Here is a 16,512-nt window from a genome sequence, read left to right as displayed (position 1 = left end):
TGGCAAAGCCTGGTGGAGGGGGCAGGCCCCTGCCAGGGGTTCTGTAGACCTCTCATCTGCTAAGATGAAGCTGCAGTGTCTGCAGAGAATGTGACCCCTCTGAGGCCCGGCAGCATTCGTTACTCTGACTCCTGCCATACATGAGGTCAGAACCCCTTGTAGTGGTCTGTCCTGGCCCCTCCCAAACTAAGCACCAAGCTCCGACTCCTTCAGGAGTCTCTCACAATCCTGATCTCACAGGAATTGGGGAATAATTTCCTACTCACTCATTTCCTGTGTACACAAGTTACTTCTAGATCAGTCTATTTATTGCACTTTCTCAGTCCCCTCTCCCCATTAGTCAGCCATTGAAACCAGGATACCACCTCTTCATCGCTCCATCCACAGTACTATCTTGTCCTTCTGCAAACGTATCCTGGTTAATACAGACTGAAGTTCCTGTCATGGAGAATAGAGTGATCCATAAACCTGGAAAGAGACAGTCTCAGATTCAGCTAGGTTAGGCTGGACTGGGGGTGGGGTGGGGCTTAAACCTTGAATGGGCAGGGGTAGTAATGAAGAAGTGGAGCTGCTGCCAATGGGTGGTGCTTAGAGGGGTGGGAGGTGGCAGCGAAGGGAGCAGAAACATTCCAGGCCTCCCACAGGAATGCTGTAGATTCTTGAGTGTTCAGAAGTCATAGCCATAAGGTGAAACACAAAGACATGGATGAATCTTTAGCTCCTTTGAATAGCCACTACTAGCAGTAGCCACTACTGCCCAGATTCCGGGGCCAGTTTTCCCTGGAAAGACCAAAACCTCCTATTCCATTTCCCAACTCTGAATAAGATGGAAAGCATCTCCAAGGATTTAAGTGATCTCCCCACCCTCCCCCCTCCCAGCCTAACCTGGTCATTGCGCTTTTGATGAGGCAGTGGCGGGGGTTCCGGATCCACGGCATGGTCTCTTCTGGGCGCACTCCTGCAGCGTTGGACCGCCAGAAGCTGAAGTTCTGAGCATCAGTCAGGGGGACCCTGAAGACCTGATTAGGGACTGAATGGTTAGGCAGGTTATCAGATTTCTTAGAGTTTGTGCCTTAGGGCACCACAAGCCCAACGTAGCAACTAGGCTTGACCAGATGCTGAGAAGTCCCGGAAATGTAGTCACCACACTCGGCTCCACTTCTGGATTTCAGCATCTTACACCCTACATGGTCAGTGGAATCAGTCTTGGTTCTTCTGGTGTTTACCACAAGTCAATCTCTAAGAGCGCTTTCCCCAAGTGCTAAGGTGGTGCAAAAACAAGTGGTCCACCTACTTGGTTTCTTTTCTATTTGGCCATGCCACATGGCTTGTGGGATCTTAAGTTTCCCAACCAGGGATTGAACCTAGGTCCTCAGCAATAAGAGTGCAGAGTCCTAACCACACATCCCACTTGGAAAATGTGCAAGATGGGTCTACTGGTTCTTCCTTCCCTCCCCCTTTGATTATTTCAGGAAATTCTCTGAAATTTAGCAGTGATACTGCCTTATATTTAGGTATTGCTAACATATAATTGTGAGAAGGCAATGGCAATCCACTATAGTACTCTTCCCTGGCAAATCCCATGGACGGAGGAGCCTGGTAGGCTGCAGTCCATGGGGTCACTAAGAGTCGGACACGACTGAGTGACTTCACTTTCACTTTCCACTTTCATGCATTGGAGAAGGAAATGGCAACCCATTCCAGTGTTCTTGCCTGGAGAATCCCAGGGATGGGGAAGCCTGGTGGGCTGCTGTCTCGGGTCACACAAAGTCAGACACAACTGAAGCGACTTAGCAGCAGCAGCAGCAACATATAACTTATCAAGTGAAAGTGAAGTTGCTCAGTCGTGTCTGACTCTTTTCGACCCCATGGACTGTAGACTACCAGGTTCTTCATTCGTGGGATTTTCCAGGCAAGAATACTGGAGTGGATTGCCATTTCCTTCTCCAGGAGATCTTCCTGACCCAGGGACTGAACCCGGGGTCTCCCACATTGTAGGCAGATGCTTTACTGTCTGAGCCACTAGGGAAGTCCTATAATTTATCCAGTACCTGTTAAATTTTAAATGTTGTATTAGATATTTAAAAAATTTTGAATATCAGACTTACCTAGATTTTCTTTTTTTGGATTTTCACTCTTAATTTATTGTATAAATCTAATTATACCAGTGTATAAAACTTGTATACGTTTTAAAACTTAGAATTATAGCCTAATATTCTGGCTATCTAGTCTTTATAATTATTATTTTTTTAAAAAAATCCCTACTATATTATTGGGGCCTTCCAGGTGGCTTAGCGGCAAAGAATCTGCCTGCCAGTGCAGGAGTCTCGGGTTTGATCCCTGGGTTGGGAAGCCCCTCTGAGGAAGGAAGTGGCAGTGCACTCTGGTATTCTTGCCTGGGAAATCCCATGGATAGAGGAGACTGGGGGACTACAGTCCATGGGATTGCAAAGAGTCCAATACGATTAAGCAAAAAAAAAAAAAAAACAAAAAACACCACATTCCCACTTTTCAGTTACAACTAGGCTATTAACATACTGATACAGTTCTGTCACCACAGGATCCCAGAGTTGCCCTTTTACAGTCACATACTCCTCCCTCCACTCCTTGGTAATCGGTAATGTGTTCTTTAGTTCTGTAATTTTGTCAGTTCAAGAGTGTTGTATAAATGGCATCATACAGTATGGGATCTTCTGGGGACTGGCTTTCTTTACATAGCAGAATTCCCTGGAGATTCCTGCAAGTATCTGCCTATATCAGTAGCTTGTCCTGCTGCTGCTGCTGCTAAGTCACTTCAGTCGTGTCCGACTCTGTGCGACCCCATAGATGGCAGCCCACCAGGCTCCTCCGTCCCTGGGATTCTCCAGGCAAGAACACTGTAGTGGGTTGCCATTTCCTTCTCCAATGCAGGAAAGTGAAAAGTCTAAGTGAAGTCGCTCAGTCATGTCTGACTCAGCGACCCCATGGACTGCAGCTTGTCCTAGGTACTTTTTAAAATGTAAGTTTCTCTTTCTCAAAAAACACTAGAGTGTTATTCCAGTTTTCAGATGGTCTAGAGGCTTCCTTGGTGGCTCAGAGGTTAAAGTGTCTGCCTGCAATACGGGAGACCCGGGTTCGATCCCTGGGTTGGGAAGATCCCCTGGAGAAGGAAATGGCAACCCACTCCAGGATTCTTGCCTGGAGAATCCCATGGACAGAGAAGCCTGGTGGGCTACAGTCCATGGGGTCACAAAGAGTTGGACACGACTGAATGACTTCACTCACTCAGAGAAGTTACGTGATCAGAGGATTTTGCCCAAGGTCACACAGTTTGTTTGGAGTTGAAAAAAAGTAAAGTCGCTCAGTCGTGTCTGACTCTTTGCGACACCATGGACTGCAGCCTACCAGGTTCCTCCCTCCGTGGGATTCTCCAGGGAAGAGTACTGGAGTGGGTTGCCATCTCTTTCTCCAGGGGATCTTCCCGACCCAGGGATCGAAACCCGGTCTTCTGCATTCCAGGCGGACGCTTTAACCTCTCAGCTACAAGCTTTGATCCTCATAACAATCCTGTAAGATTGGTGGAGTCGGCATTTTCTGCCCTTTTTTTTTTAATGAATGAGGAAACAAGTTTAAAGAGGATACGTGACTTATCCACGGTGAGACACTTGAAAGAGACAGAAAGTACTCACGGGTAGATCTTCTGCTGTCAATTCTGATTCAGTTTTTATCTTATCTTGTTTATCTCACTTTTGGAGCCCACTTTCTCCCTCTTCTCAGTCTCTTCTTGGCTCTTTTTGACCTCGCCGCCTGCTCTAAAACAGTGCCCACCACATCCCAGCCACTTTAGCAACTCAGACCCACCTTTTCTGCCCCTAGAATTGTGACAAACCCAAGATACTTACATGTCTTTAACGATACCTTCCGAACAGCTTCGTGGTACTTTGTGTGGCTATTTTGGTGCACAGAATAATTCCCATCTTCTGAGGAAATAGGGGGAAGCCTCGTGGGCACTGGATCCTTCTGGTCTGAAACGAGAGCAGACTTGGTCTGAGTGCCTAGCAAATGGGATTGTTTGGCTTTCTCAGTCTCTGGTCTCCACGCTAACCCGGCACAGGCAGGGGTCCCTCCAAGCCCCTCACAAGCCAAGTGCTGCAGGGTAAGAAGGGGTTCATGGGACACAGTAGTATCAGGAAGAGCATTTTGGGCAGCAGGCATCAAGTGTGTTAGGAGCATTAGAGAGCTCTCAGCTTGCTATTGGTTTAGAGATGGACTGGTGCTGGGTCAAATGGAGAGGGACAGGGCCAGGAGCTGGGAAGGCAGTATAGAGTGGGATAGTGTAGTCTTAGCATTCTTATGGGGGTTTAGAAATCTCAGATGCAAAATCTGTAACTTCTTATAGTGACTGAAAAGATGAGATTTTCCTTACCCAGTGCTGTGGTCTGAATGTTTGAATTCCCTCCACTCCATCCTCCCCCCAAATCCATATGTTGAAAACCTAATGCCCAAGGTAATAGCATTTGGAGGTGGGGCTCTTGGGGTGTGATTCATGAGATGGAGCCCCCATGAATGGAATAAGTGCCCTTATAAAAAGAGGCCTGAGAGAGCTTCCTGGCCCCTTCTGCCACGTGAGGGAACAACAGGAAGTCTGCAACCTGGAAGAGAGCCCTCACCTGGCTTCCTGATCCTGGACTGCCAGTCTCCCGTGAGAAATAAATCTCTGTTTATAAGCCACCCAGTCTATGGTATTTTGTTATAGCAGCCTGCATGGACTCAGCCTCTCTTGTAGCAAGGCCAAGGGCCAAGAGTTTTGGCTAGGCTAATCAACACGTCTTCTTCAGATTCTGAATCAAAGATTGGGGTTGCAAAGAAGTTGGGACCATGTGAAGTCTTTTTCTGTTGATGGAGGTTGGGGCAGTGAAGCTGCCTCTTGTCTCCAGCAGCACTGTCTGGGGCCCAGTGTCCTCGGTGCCGGCAGTGCCCACCACAGCACTGAATGCATTGGCGGATCTGCACAGCCAGGTCTATGGCATGACTGTGAACCTTGTTTCTGGTTACTATCTGCCAAACTTGGTTCTCTGTCCCTTCTACAGTTTTTATGTGCCTCCTAATATTTTTTAAACAACTATTTCAAGGACTTGCCTGGTAGTCTAGTGGTTAAGAGTTTGCCTTGCAATGCAGGGGGCTTGGGTTTGATCCCTGGCAGGGAACTAAGTCCCACACGCCACAGAGCAACTGAGCACACACACCACAACTAGAGGGTCTGTGGGCTGCAGTGAAAGGTCTCACATGTTGCAACGAAGACCTGACACACCTGAATAATAAATTTTTTTAATAAAAATTACTTCGTTGTGAAACACACATAAAAAAAGTTTATGTATATAATTTATACAACTTAATGAGTTTGGAGATAAGTATACACCTGTGAAACCATCACCAAAATCTATGCCACAAACATATCCATCTCCTCCAAAAACTTCCTCTCACCTTCTTAATTATTATTTTGTAACAAGAACATCTAACATGAACTCTAATCTCTTTGTAGAGTTTTAAGTATATAGTATAGTATTAACTATACTATGCTGTACAGTAGATCTCTAGGATTTATTCTTCTTGCATAACTGAAACTTTGTACTCTTTGATTATTGCCCTCCTGTTTTTTCCTCCCCTGAGCCTCTGGTAAACACTATTGTATTCTTTGCTTCTATTGAGTTTAATTATTTTGGATTCCTCACATAAGTGGTATGTAATATGTGTCCTCTGTCTGGCTTATTTCACTTGGCATATCTTCCAGGTTCATCCATGTTGTTGCAAGTGTCAGGATTTCCCTATTTTTTTTAAGGCCAACTAATATTCTGTTGTATGCACTTACCACATTAAAAGAATCCATCCAAGCCCTAATGGACATTTCTGTTACTTCCATGTCTTGGCTAGTGTGCATAATGCTGCAACAAATATGAGAGTGCAGATATCCCTTTACGATCATGATTTCAGTTTCTTTGGGGATATATATACCAGAAGTGAGACTGCTGGATCATATGGCAGTTCTATTTTAATTTCTTGAGAAATTGCCCTGTTTTCTATAGTGGCTGTACCCATTTGCTTACCTACCACAATGCATGTGGGTTCCCTTTTCTTCTCACCAATGCTGTTAAGTTTTGTGGATTTTGTTTTTTATTATACCCACTTTAAGAGGTGTGAGGTGATATATCATTGTGGTTTTAATTTGCATTTCCCTGGTGATTAGATGTTGAGCATCTTTTCATATACTTGTTGGCCATTTGTTTGTCTTCTTTGGAGAAGTCTATTCAGATCCTCTGCCCATTTAGTTGGATTTTCTTTCTTTTTTTGCTGTTGAGTTGTAGGAATTCATTATGTGTTTTGGGTATTAACCCTTTATCATATATATGGTTTGCAAGTATTTTCTCCCATACTGTAGGCTGTCTTTTCAATTTGTTTCTTTTGCCACATGGAAGCTTTTAAGTTTGGTGTAGTCTTACCACTATCTTTAAAAAAAAATTCATGTTCTACTTAAATAGGCTAGATTTGGCTTGCATCTCAGAATCCTGAGCTTGTAGTGAACTGGGTCAAAGCTTGCCATTCTCTCTGGAAATTGTTGAGATTGCGGACTCATCTTGGGTGGGTGGTGGGGATGCCTGCTGTTCTGTAGTTCTTCTGCAGTTCCTGCTTTCCCCTTTATTCTGCTTGGCCCCACATGTTGTTCATCATCTCTGTCCCTCCATCCTCCCTTTTGCCCTCCCATGGACACCCTTAACATTCTCTGCGACAGTGACACCACAGAGTGGGGCAAGGTTTGAGTCCCCTCCACTGACAGTTGAGGGCTGGGACAGGTGGAACCCTGGACTGAACCAGGGGTTGGCTTTGTACTTCATCACAGGTTACATTTCCTAGAAACAGTGTCATTTGAGTTTGGTTGTTTGACTTTGGGCTAAGTGAGGGTGGCAGAATGTCCATGGCCAAGTAAGTGTAGACCAAGAAAGAGCAACAGCATATTCCTAGTGAGCAATGGGACCTGGATTGCAGGCAAGTACTGATTAGGGTGCCGGTGACAGAGGGAACTCTTTCTCTGGTCCTGAGGCCTCAGGCTGATAGTTCTTTAAAGTATAGCCGTATGATTATTATCAGATGACTGTTATGTCAGTTTCTGAGTAGTGGGTGCTTAGCTTCCTGTATGGGTTACCATGTGCTTGGAGGCATATTAGACAGTGTCACCCACTTGGATGCCTTCCTCGTGAATCAAGCACCAGTTGGCCTACTCTTCGGATCAGTATTTGGCAAGCTGGAAGATATTTTTGGTAACCCATAACTTTGCCAAGTTGTGGAAGCCACCCGAGGTGAAGGGTGGTGAGGGGTAGGTAAGAATCATGCCACAGCTACTGTGAAAGAGCATGTTCTGGATAGCGCAATGCAATGAACTCTTTATAAGCAAATTCCATTGTGGCAAGGGAGAAAAATTCATCATTTTTTTGGCAGATGGTATAACAGAGGTTCTTCATCCACTTAGTTAATACTATACTCCATATGGTTTTTTGTGGTAAATAGATAGGAAGGGCCCTGACAGCTTCTTCTAGAACCAGGCCATAAATTAGGAATTACCAAAAGACCAGATTTAATGCTTTGAATGGACTGTGAAGGATATATGGGGTAATGCAAAAGTATGGCTGGATCTTCTACTTTTCCAAATTTATGTTGCAGATTTCTCAGTAGTATAAGCTTCCCAGGGCCCCTAAGAAGGTCACAAAATCTTAGTTTCCCACTGCTTTGCCCACTGTTTCTGTTAGTTAGAACTGGGGCTGATTGGCCACAATGTTTTCAGGCTGAAAACTTTTTAGAATGGGTCTACCTATGATGGTTCAGATGGTAAAGAATCTTCCTGCAATGCAGGAGACCTGGGTTTGATCCCTGGGTCAGGAAGATCCCCTGGAAAAAGGAATAGTTACCCACCCCAGTATTCTTGCCTGGAGAATTTCATGGACAGAGGAGCCTGGTGGGCTATAGCCCATGGGGTCACAAAGAGTTGGACATAACTGAACAACTAAGCATGTACGCTACCTCAGTGACTCCCAGAATTCTGAATTTTAGGTTAAGGTATTTGCCTGTCTGTTCCAGATTCTTAGTACATAGTGATGATATTATCTAACAGATATTACTTGAAGTTGGTGTCACTATAAGCAGAGTAATACCACCCAGACTAGAAATGCATACAAGATATTTGTAGAACATACTTGTAGAAATGCAAACAACATTTCTAGATGTTATGGTATTGTACATAAAATATGACTCCTATCTAAGAGGTTGTATCAGATATGAGGCAAGTTGACTGGAGTATTAACACAGACTGAAACTGGTTGAAATATTTTTGGAAGCTATCTTGTACTTAGTCTTTCCTGACATCAGGAAATTGTCAGTGATTTGGGAGAAAGTGAACAAGAACATAAACCCAGGCAACCAGACCAATTCTCAGGGCACATTTTACACATGGGGGCAGTTCCTTTACCTCTGAAAATATCTTCCTTAAAGTGGTGGAGTTCTTCAGAATTCTGAACACAGGGAAAGTTGGGGGGTGCATGAGATAAGAGAGAGACAGTGCTGGTTGCAGACTGCTGATATAAAATGGACTGCATGGATCTTCTAGCGATAACAACAATAAGAGCTGATATGCAATGAATGTGCTTGGCACAACTGTAAAACGTGGGTACTATTACTTTATTTTATAAATGGAGAAACGGAGGCCCAGAGAAGTTTACTGATTTGCCAAGATCACATGACTAGCTTATGGCCAAGACACGAGTTTAACCCAGCACTTTGGCTCTACTGCCCATGCTCTTAACCACCACATTAAATTGGCTTCTGAAATATCATCAGAGTTTCCAGGAAATACCAAAGGCTAAGGAAAAATATGAACTGATAGAACTACCCTCTTAGTGGGCTCTCTTGTGTATAGCTGAATGAGGGCCCTGTCAAGGGTGTCTTCTCACCCTGAAGAAGCCTTGTGTTGGGTAAGGGACTTAGTAATATAACCTTGTTCCAGAAGCAGATCTTCGCCTCCCTGAGTGTCACTTAAATGCAGAACACCATTTCCTATGGCTAGCATCGAGGGAACAGAGAAGACAAACCTGGTGGGTCACTCTTCAGTGGATTAGACCAGCCTCAGTGGGGAGAACCAGCAGGGAAAGACCCCTGTGAAAAAAGTGGTCTGTCTGCTGCAATACAGACACAGTCACCTACCTTGGAGGTGCCCATTCCTGAGGCTCTGGCAGGGTGGTATTACTCTGCTTGCAGTTATACCAACTTCAAGACAACTGCAAGTAATGTCTATTAGATAGTATCTAACTGTGAGTAGCTTGAGTATCTTGTCCCTCTAGTTTCAGGTGGATGAGGATGACGGTCTGCAGAAGCTATGAGATGTATGAGTGTTTCCAAAAATAATTTCAGTACATTTATCCATTTAGAAAGGTAGAGGGGCTCAGAGACTTTGGCCAGTTCACTCTTGGCTGCATTGTGCCATTCACGCTCCTGTTCGAAAAGCCAGAACTACAGTGCCCTCTGCTGGAGTCTAAGAATGGCATATCCAGCTGTCTTCTCATAGCGGGTCATCAAACAGGCAGCTAGCAGAGGTCAAGAGAACTAGGAGACTGAGCAGAGTACTTTCCAGCAAGGGTGGGGAAAACCACCTATGGGATCCCTTTGGCAAGATCCAGAAAATGAGAATACAAGTGATACATACTCAGTTTTTACCAAAGATATACTTTTTCTTTGAAGAGATTCATTTGGAAGTAAGAGCAACTAGGAGGACTCATTATGGAATTCCTCTGGGAGGAGGAATGATAAAGGCTGCAGTGGAGGAAGATGGAGTGAGGCCCTTTGGATATGCAGAGCTCGGAGGTCACTGTGTCTGTGGCTGGAGGGCAGTCACTAGAGAGTCTGGCAGGCAGACTCTGTCATTCGTTTCCAATCAAGAACAAGCATAAGCACCCTTTACCACCAATCCCCATCAATTTGCCTCTGAGACGCCTGTCAGTGGGCAATGCCCTGAGTGGAGATGTGTGTTGGGATTATGTCTAGCTTGACCTAGGTTTTTCATATAACAAGGCAAGGGAGTTGTCTTAGCAAAGGGCCATATAAGGGAATTTTTCTGAAATTCTAAGACACTTCTGAACCAAGAAAAGAGTCCAGGTGTGATGCTAAAAGAAGATAGGAGAATAGGACTCAAAGCAACTGGTGAGACAGATTCAGCAAAGGAAAGGATAGATATGTGGCCAGGCTCTCCTGGGCAGGATAGGGAAGGGAAAGCTTAGGCACTCAAGGTGAATGAACTCAGGAAGCTGGGCTGAACCTGCAGGGGCAACTAGTAGAATTAGGATCAGTAAGGTGAGTCTGGGAGGGGTAGGAATTACTGATTGGTGGACAAGAGAGTTCTGGTCACTGGTCAGGGATGCACTTCTGTGAGCAACTGCAATTGACCAGGCTCTTTCAGGGTCTGGGATGAGCTATCCTTTGATGCCAGCTAGCATTTGTTGCTTCTCAAGAAATCTTATGGTTAAAAATATTGCTTTCCATGGGAACTCCCTGGTGGTCTGATGGTTAGGACTCGGAGCTTTCACTGCCAAAGGGCCCAGGTTCAATCCTTGGTTGGGGAACTAAGATCCTATAAGCTATATGACCCAAATATATATATTGCTTTTCAGGCTCTCTACCCTGGCAAGTATGTTTGGAGTAGCAAATATATTCCAGTCAGAGGAAAGGTATATATTCCCTATGTAAATAAAATTATGGTTTTTAACTTTTCTTCCAATCATCTGTCATACAGTTTTATGTGCTAGGTCTCAGGTGTATTACATACATTGTATATTTAATTTACTCTCCAAAACAGATCAGTAAGGAAGGCATTATTATCTCCATTTACAGGTGAGGAAAATGGGGCACTCTGAATTTGCTTAGTGTGAGTTAGCTTTGAGTACCTGATAAGAATGAGTTTCTCAAGTCAAGGATAAACCAAAATATGCTCTCCACACCCGGTTTTCCTCTTTGGCTTTTCTATTTTGGTTCTTTATCAGGAGGAAAAGAAAGGAAGGGGGCAGAGACTGGCAGAATATTTAGTTACCTGTGTTGACTCACTTCTACAAGTTCTCATTATGACTATAATAAGGAAAGGTTGAGTGGGCCCTCATATCTACTAGAAGGGGAAAAAAACTTTCTTCAAAGAAAAATTGTGAATAACTCAAAAATATCATTATAGTATGTGTTAAGAATGTGAAGTGTTAATAGATTCATTTTAATGTTGCTGTTAAAGCCCTCACTGAAGAGCCAGGTAAGAGTGTGGCTGATCTGAGCATGGAGAACAGGTTGAAGTGCTAGTACAGGCAGTCAGAAAAGGGTCAAGCCACTTGAGTGAATGTATTAACAAGGTGAAATCAGTCAGAAAGTGAGAGGGGCCAGAGAATCATTCTGAATACAACTCACAGTCCTGTAAGATCACTTGTGTTGTGGAACTAAGGGTGAGCACAGTCAGGAACTGTGTGTTCCTTAAATTAATGAATGTAGAAATTGAGATTAGAAAGGCCTGGTTAAGCGTGGTGGATGGATGTGGTTTTTAAGAGCCAAACAGAATGCAGTATTTTCTCCACACATAACTTTTTCCGAACCAGTTCTGAAGTAACAGAAGGGTATGAAGCAAGTTCCTCATTATGGTGGTCCACATTCCCAAACCTCTACCAGCTGACATACTGTAAGCAACATTAGCACCATCAGGATTCAGAACCAGGTGAGCTCTGTTGCTCTTTCTTGTTAATATGTTAAATGAGACGAAAGCCAAGAGTTTACCATTTAATTTAGCAACATCACCATGGATAGGAGCACTGGTGACTAGGTATGTTTCAGTGGACTGGTGGGGGCAAGAGCCCGACTGATGTAGGTTCAAGAGAGACTGGCAGGACATTTGGAGACAGAAAGACCCGACAATTCTTTTGAGAAGCTTTTCTGTAGGCAGGGAAATAGGATGTAAGGTTTTAAGATGGAAAAAATTATAGCATGTATGTATGTAGATAGGAATGGTTAGACACAGAAAAACTGATGCAACATTTGGAGTAGTACTAGCAAAGTATCTTTGAATAGTCAAAAATCTGATGCACAAGTGGAGGGGTTGGTCTTAAGTGTGTAGAACATTCGCTTGTTATTATAAGACATGTATGGGCACAGATGCGGTAGATGGATAGATATGGTTTGTGAGGGGTTATATAAATTATCTTCCAGTTGCTTTCATTTTCACTGTGAAATAGAAGGAAAGTCATTATCTGAGAGTGAGGATAGGGGAGGAAATGGTGGAGGTATGAGGGAAGAGAAGATATGAAGAGGCCTTCAGCAGAGTGAGAAAATGCATAGAACAAAGAAATGTAGTCTGACATTTGGGCAGCCATAAAGACCCATTTGAGTTTAGTGATCAGGAATTTTAAAGTGAGGTCAATCAGCATGGTTGTTTTTCTCCTGTTGATGAGTATAAACTACTTTTCCTAGGAATTTTGGTATAATCAGGAGTGGGAGTGGGGAGAGTGGTGGAGCAAGAAATGGGGATAACAGCTTGAGGGGATCATATGATCAGGAGAGGATTCCTTTTTTTCCCAGATGGAAGAGATTACAGCACATGTGTATACTTATGGGAATGATCTGGGAAGAGGGAAAAAACTGAGGGAGAAGGGGATAATTACAGGAGCAAAATCCTTGAGGTTAAGAGTGGATTAGATCCATGACTTCCCTGGTGGTCCAGTAGTTAAGAATCCACCTGCCAGTGCAGGGACACAGGTTCAGTCTCTGTTCTAGGAAGATCCCACGTGCCACAGAGCAACTAAGCCTATGTGCCACAACTACTGAGCCTGCGCTCCAGAGCCCGTGCTTCATAACAAGAGATGCCACCACAATGAGAAGCCCGTTGCACTGCAACAAAGAGTGGCCTCCACTTGCCACGACTAGAGAAAGCCCACTTACAGCAGCAAAGATCCAGTGCAGCCAAAAATAAATAAACCCAAAAAAAGTGGATGAGATAGAGCAGACAAATGGAGTTAGTTCATTCATTGTAGCAGAGGGAAGATAGAAATGCAGTGGAATGTTAGATGTGATGACGGACAGTGTCTTTTGATTACTCCTACTTAGTTAAATAAGAAACAAGGAAGTTATTACCTCAGAGTGAGGATGGGAGAGGGCATTTTAGAGATTTGAGGAGAGAATAGATGTGAAGTTGCCTTGAGGAGTAGGAGAGTGGCTAGGGAAATATAACAGGATTATCAGGAAGTCCCAAGTGCTCACTTGAGATTTGTGGTTATTGTTCCTAACCATTCTAGGAAGACTAGATATCCTAGGAGGAGAGCCATATACACATACCTTTGTCTTGATAGATTGCCCTGGAGTTCAACACTCCAACTCCCTTGAGTTTCATAGCCTTATCCTGAGCTTCTAGAGTCAGCCTATGTACCCCAGAGCTTGGTCACATGAGCCCAGACTTCAGTTCTGGGGCAGCTGAAGTGGCTTCAAGGGAATACTAGAAACAGAACATAATTGCTATTGAGTGGAATTTTTACATAGAAGTCTGAATAATATAACTGAAACCAAACTTCGCAGAGGGTAGTCAAGTTCCCTGAATGTCTTTGTGCATAGATATTTCAGGATGTGCACAATTAAAATGACTGGTGAAGAATATACAGTATGCTGCCACTTTATGGCAAAAGACACACATGGATTGAAAGTGAGGGGATGGAAAAAGATAATTCATGCAAATGGAAACAGTAAGAAGTCAGGGGTAGCAATATTCTTATTAGACAAAATAGACTTTAAAACAAAGTCCATGAAGAAAGACAAAGAAGGACACTGTCTAATGATAAAGGAATCATTATATTACAAGAAGAAGATATTATATGTGTTATTAATAACATACATACACCCAATATACACCCAACAAGACAAAATGGTTCTCTAAGGAGGTATTACAAAATAGCTGAAAAAAGAGAAACAAAAGTCAAAGGAGAAAAGGAAAGATATACCCATCTGAATGCAGAGTTCCTAAGAATAGCAAGGAGAGACAAGAAAGCCTTCCTAAGTGAACAATGTAAAGAAATAGGGGAAAACAATAGAGTGGGAAAGACTAGAGATCTCTTCAAGAAAATTAGAGATACCAAGGGAACACGTCATGCAAAGATGGGCACAGCAAAGGACAGAAACAGTATGGACCTAAAAGAAACAAGACACTAAGAAGAAGTGGGAAGAACTGTACAAAAAAGGTCTTAATGAGCTGGATAACCACCATGGTATGTTCACTCACCTAGAATCAGACATCCTGGAGTGTGAAGTCAAGTGGGCCTTAAGAAGTATTACTACGAACAAAACTAGTGGAGGTGATGAAATTCCAGTTGAGCTATTTCAAATTCTAAAGGATGATGATGCTGTAAAGTGTTGTACTCAACATGCCAGCAAATTTGGAAAACTCATCAGTGACCACAGCACTGGAAAAGGTCAGTTTTCATTCCAATTCCAAAGAAGGGCAATGCCAAAGAATGTTCAAATGACCGTACAGTTGTGCTCATTTCACATGCTAGTAAGGTAACGCTCAAAATCCAAGCTAGGCTTCAACAGTATGTTAACCGAGAACTTCCAGATGTACAAGGTGGATTTAGAAAAGGCAGAGGAACAGAGATCAAATGGTCAACATCTGTTGGATCACAGAAAACCCAAAGGAATTCCAGAAAAATATCTACTTCTGCTTCACTGACTAATCTAAAGCCTTCAACTGTGTGGATCACAACAAACTGTGGAAAACTCTTAGAGAGATGGGAATATCAGACCACCTTACCTGCCTCCTGAGAAATCTGTATGCAGGTCAAGAAGCAACAGTTAGAGCCAGACATGCAACAATGGACTTATTCAAAGTTGAGAAAGGAGGCTGTATATTGTCACCCTGCTTATTTATGCAGCGTACATCATGTGAAATGCTGGACTGGATGACTTGCAAGCTGGATTCAAGATTGCTGGGAGCAATATCAATAACCTCAGATATGCAGATGACACCACCCTAATGGAAGAAAGCAAAGAGAAACAAAAGAGCCTCTTGATGAGGTGAAAAGAGGAGAGTGAAAAAGCTGGCTTAAAACTCAACACTGAAAAAACTAAGATCATAGCATCTAGTCCCATCACTTCATGGCAAATAGGTGGGGAAACAATGGAAACAGTGAGAGACTTTATTTTCTTGAATTCCAAAATCACTGAAGATGGTGACTGCAGCAACAGCAGCAGGAGACTTTAACACCTCACTGACATCAAAGGACAGATCTTCCAGACAGAAAATCAGTAAAGCAACAGAAATCCTAAAGAACACAATAAAACAGCTGGACTAAACTTATATCTACAAGACACTACATCCAAACAAAACAAAACAAACAAAAAAAGAACCAGGACTTCCCTGGTGGTGCAGTGGATAAGAATTTGCCTGTCAATGCAGGGGGCACATGGGTTTGATCCCTGGTTTGGGAAGATTCTACATGCTGAGGAGCACCTAAGCCCATGCACAACTACTGAGCCCATGCTCTAGGGCCCACAAGCTGCAGCAGCTGAAGGCCACGTGCCTAAAGCCTGCGCACCACCACAAGAGGAGCCATCACAACGAGAAGCCCACGCACCAGAGTGAAGAGGAGACCCTGCTCGCCACAGCTAGAGAAAGTCAGTAGAGTAACGAAGACCTAGCACAGTCAATAAAAATAGATAAATGATTTTCTAAAAAAGAACCAGAGTACACATTCTTTTCAAGTCTCAAGGAACATTTTCTAGAATAGACCACATAATTTCACACAAAGCAAGACTCAACAAAGTTAAGAGGAGAGAAATAATTTCAAGCATCCTTTCTGACCATAGCAGTATGAAACTAGAAATCAACCATAGGAGAAAAAAATTCTTGTTACAAATGGGAGATGAGTCACAGGTTTCTGACTGGGATTCAGTGAAAGTAGTCTGTGATCAAAGTGGGAGTTGGAAGTGCTTTGCTATAGTTTTGGCCTTGAACTGCTTCTAGATTTTGAAATTTACTCTTATGAAGTTCTTGCCTTACCTCTACACATGGCTAGTTCATTCTCATTTTTCATGAAGTTGCTCAAACATTGCTTCCTTGATTATTGTCTAAAGTGGACCTCTCCAAGTTACTCTCCATCATGGGATCTATGAATTCAGTTGCCTCCAAGAGTCAGGCAGATAATGAATAAAACAAACTGAGCAAGAAACTTGTCCAATCAAAATGGGCAGCTGCTACTTGACTCTGGCCGTTTGTGCTCATGTGGGAACTTAGGGCCAGTGAGGCCAGTTCTAATCTTTAAGAGAAGTCAGAAATGTGGAATTTACATAAAATCTCCTGAGTTTTAGATGTTGGACCAAATTTTTTCAAGAAATCACTCTGCAGGCTGAGTCTGGCCCTCTGGCCAGCAGTTTATAACTCCTGAGCCATTGCATCAACTTTCCCACCCTTATATCCTTTCCATACTTGTT

General features: G+C 43.4%; 1 protein-coding gene across 1 annotated transcript; it reads right to left on the bottom strand.

Moving 5' to 3' along the window:
• Positions 1-112: 112 nt before the first annotated feature.
• On the bottom strand, positions 113-16,091 carry LOC120858101 (testis-expressed protein 49-like). Its single transcript, XM_040233961.1, has 4 exons — positions 16,082-16,091; positions 3,882-4,004; positions 886-1,030; positions 113-468 (listed from the first exon to the last, which is right to left on the bottom strand). The coding sequence occupies exons 1-4, from the start codon at positions 16,089-16,091 to the stop codon at positions 420-422; spliced, it is 327 nt and encodes a 108-aa protein (XP_040089895.1). The 3' UTR covers positions 113-419.
• Positions 16,092-16,512: the final 421 nt, after the last annotated feature.

This window comes from Oryx dammah, unplaced genomic scaffold (genome assembly GCF_014754425.2).
Source record: "Oryx dammah isolate SB20612 unplaced genomic scaffold, SCBI_Odam_1.1 HiC_scaffold_29, whole genome shotgun sequence".
Lineage (NCBI taxonomy): Eukaryota > Metazoa > Chordata > Mammalia > Artiodactyla > Bovidae > Oryx > Oryx dammah.
This window is presented reverse-complemented; position numbering and strand designations above follow the sequence as displayed.

Bases quoted from the DNA above. Each gene is read 5' to 3' on its own strand.
- LOC120858101 (XM_040233961.1), bottom strand. The intron at 1,031-3,881 runs GTAAGTATCTTG...CTAACCATTCAG, and splicing joins GAAGGTATCGTTAAAGACAT to TCCCTAATCAGGTCTTCAGG. The intron at 469-885 runs GTTAGGCTGGGA...GTCTCTTTCCAG, and splicing joins ATCAAAAGCGCAATGACCAG to GTTTATGGATCACTCTATTC.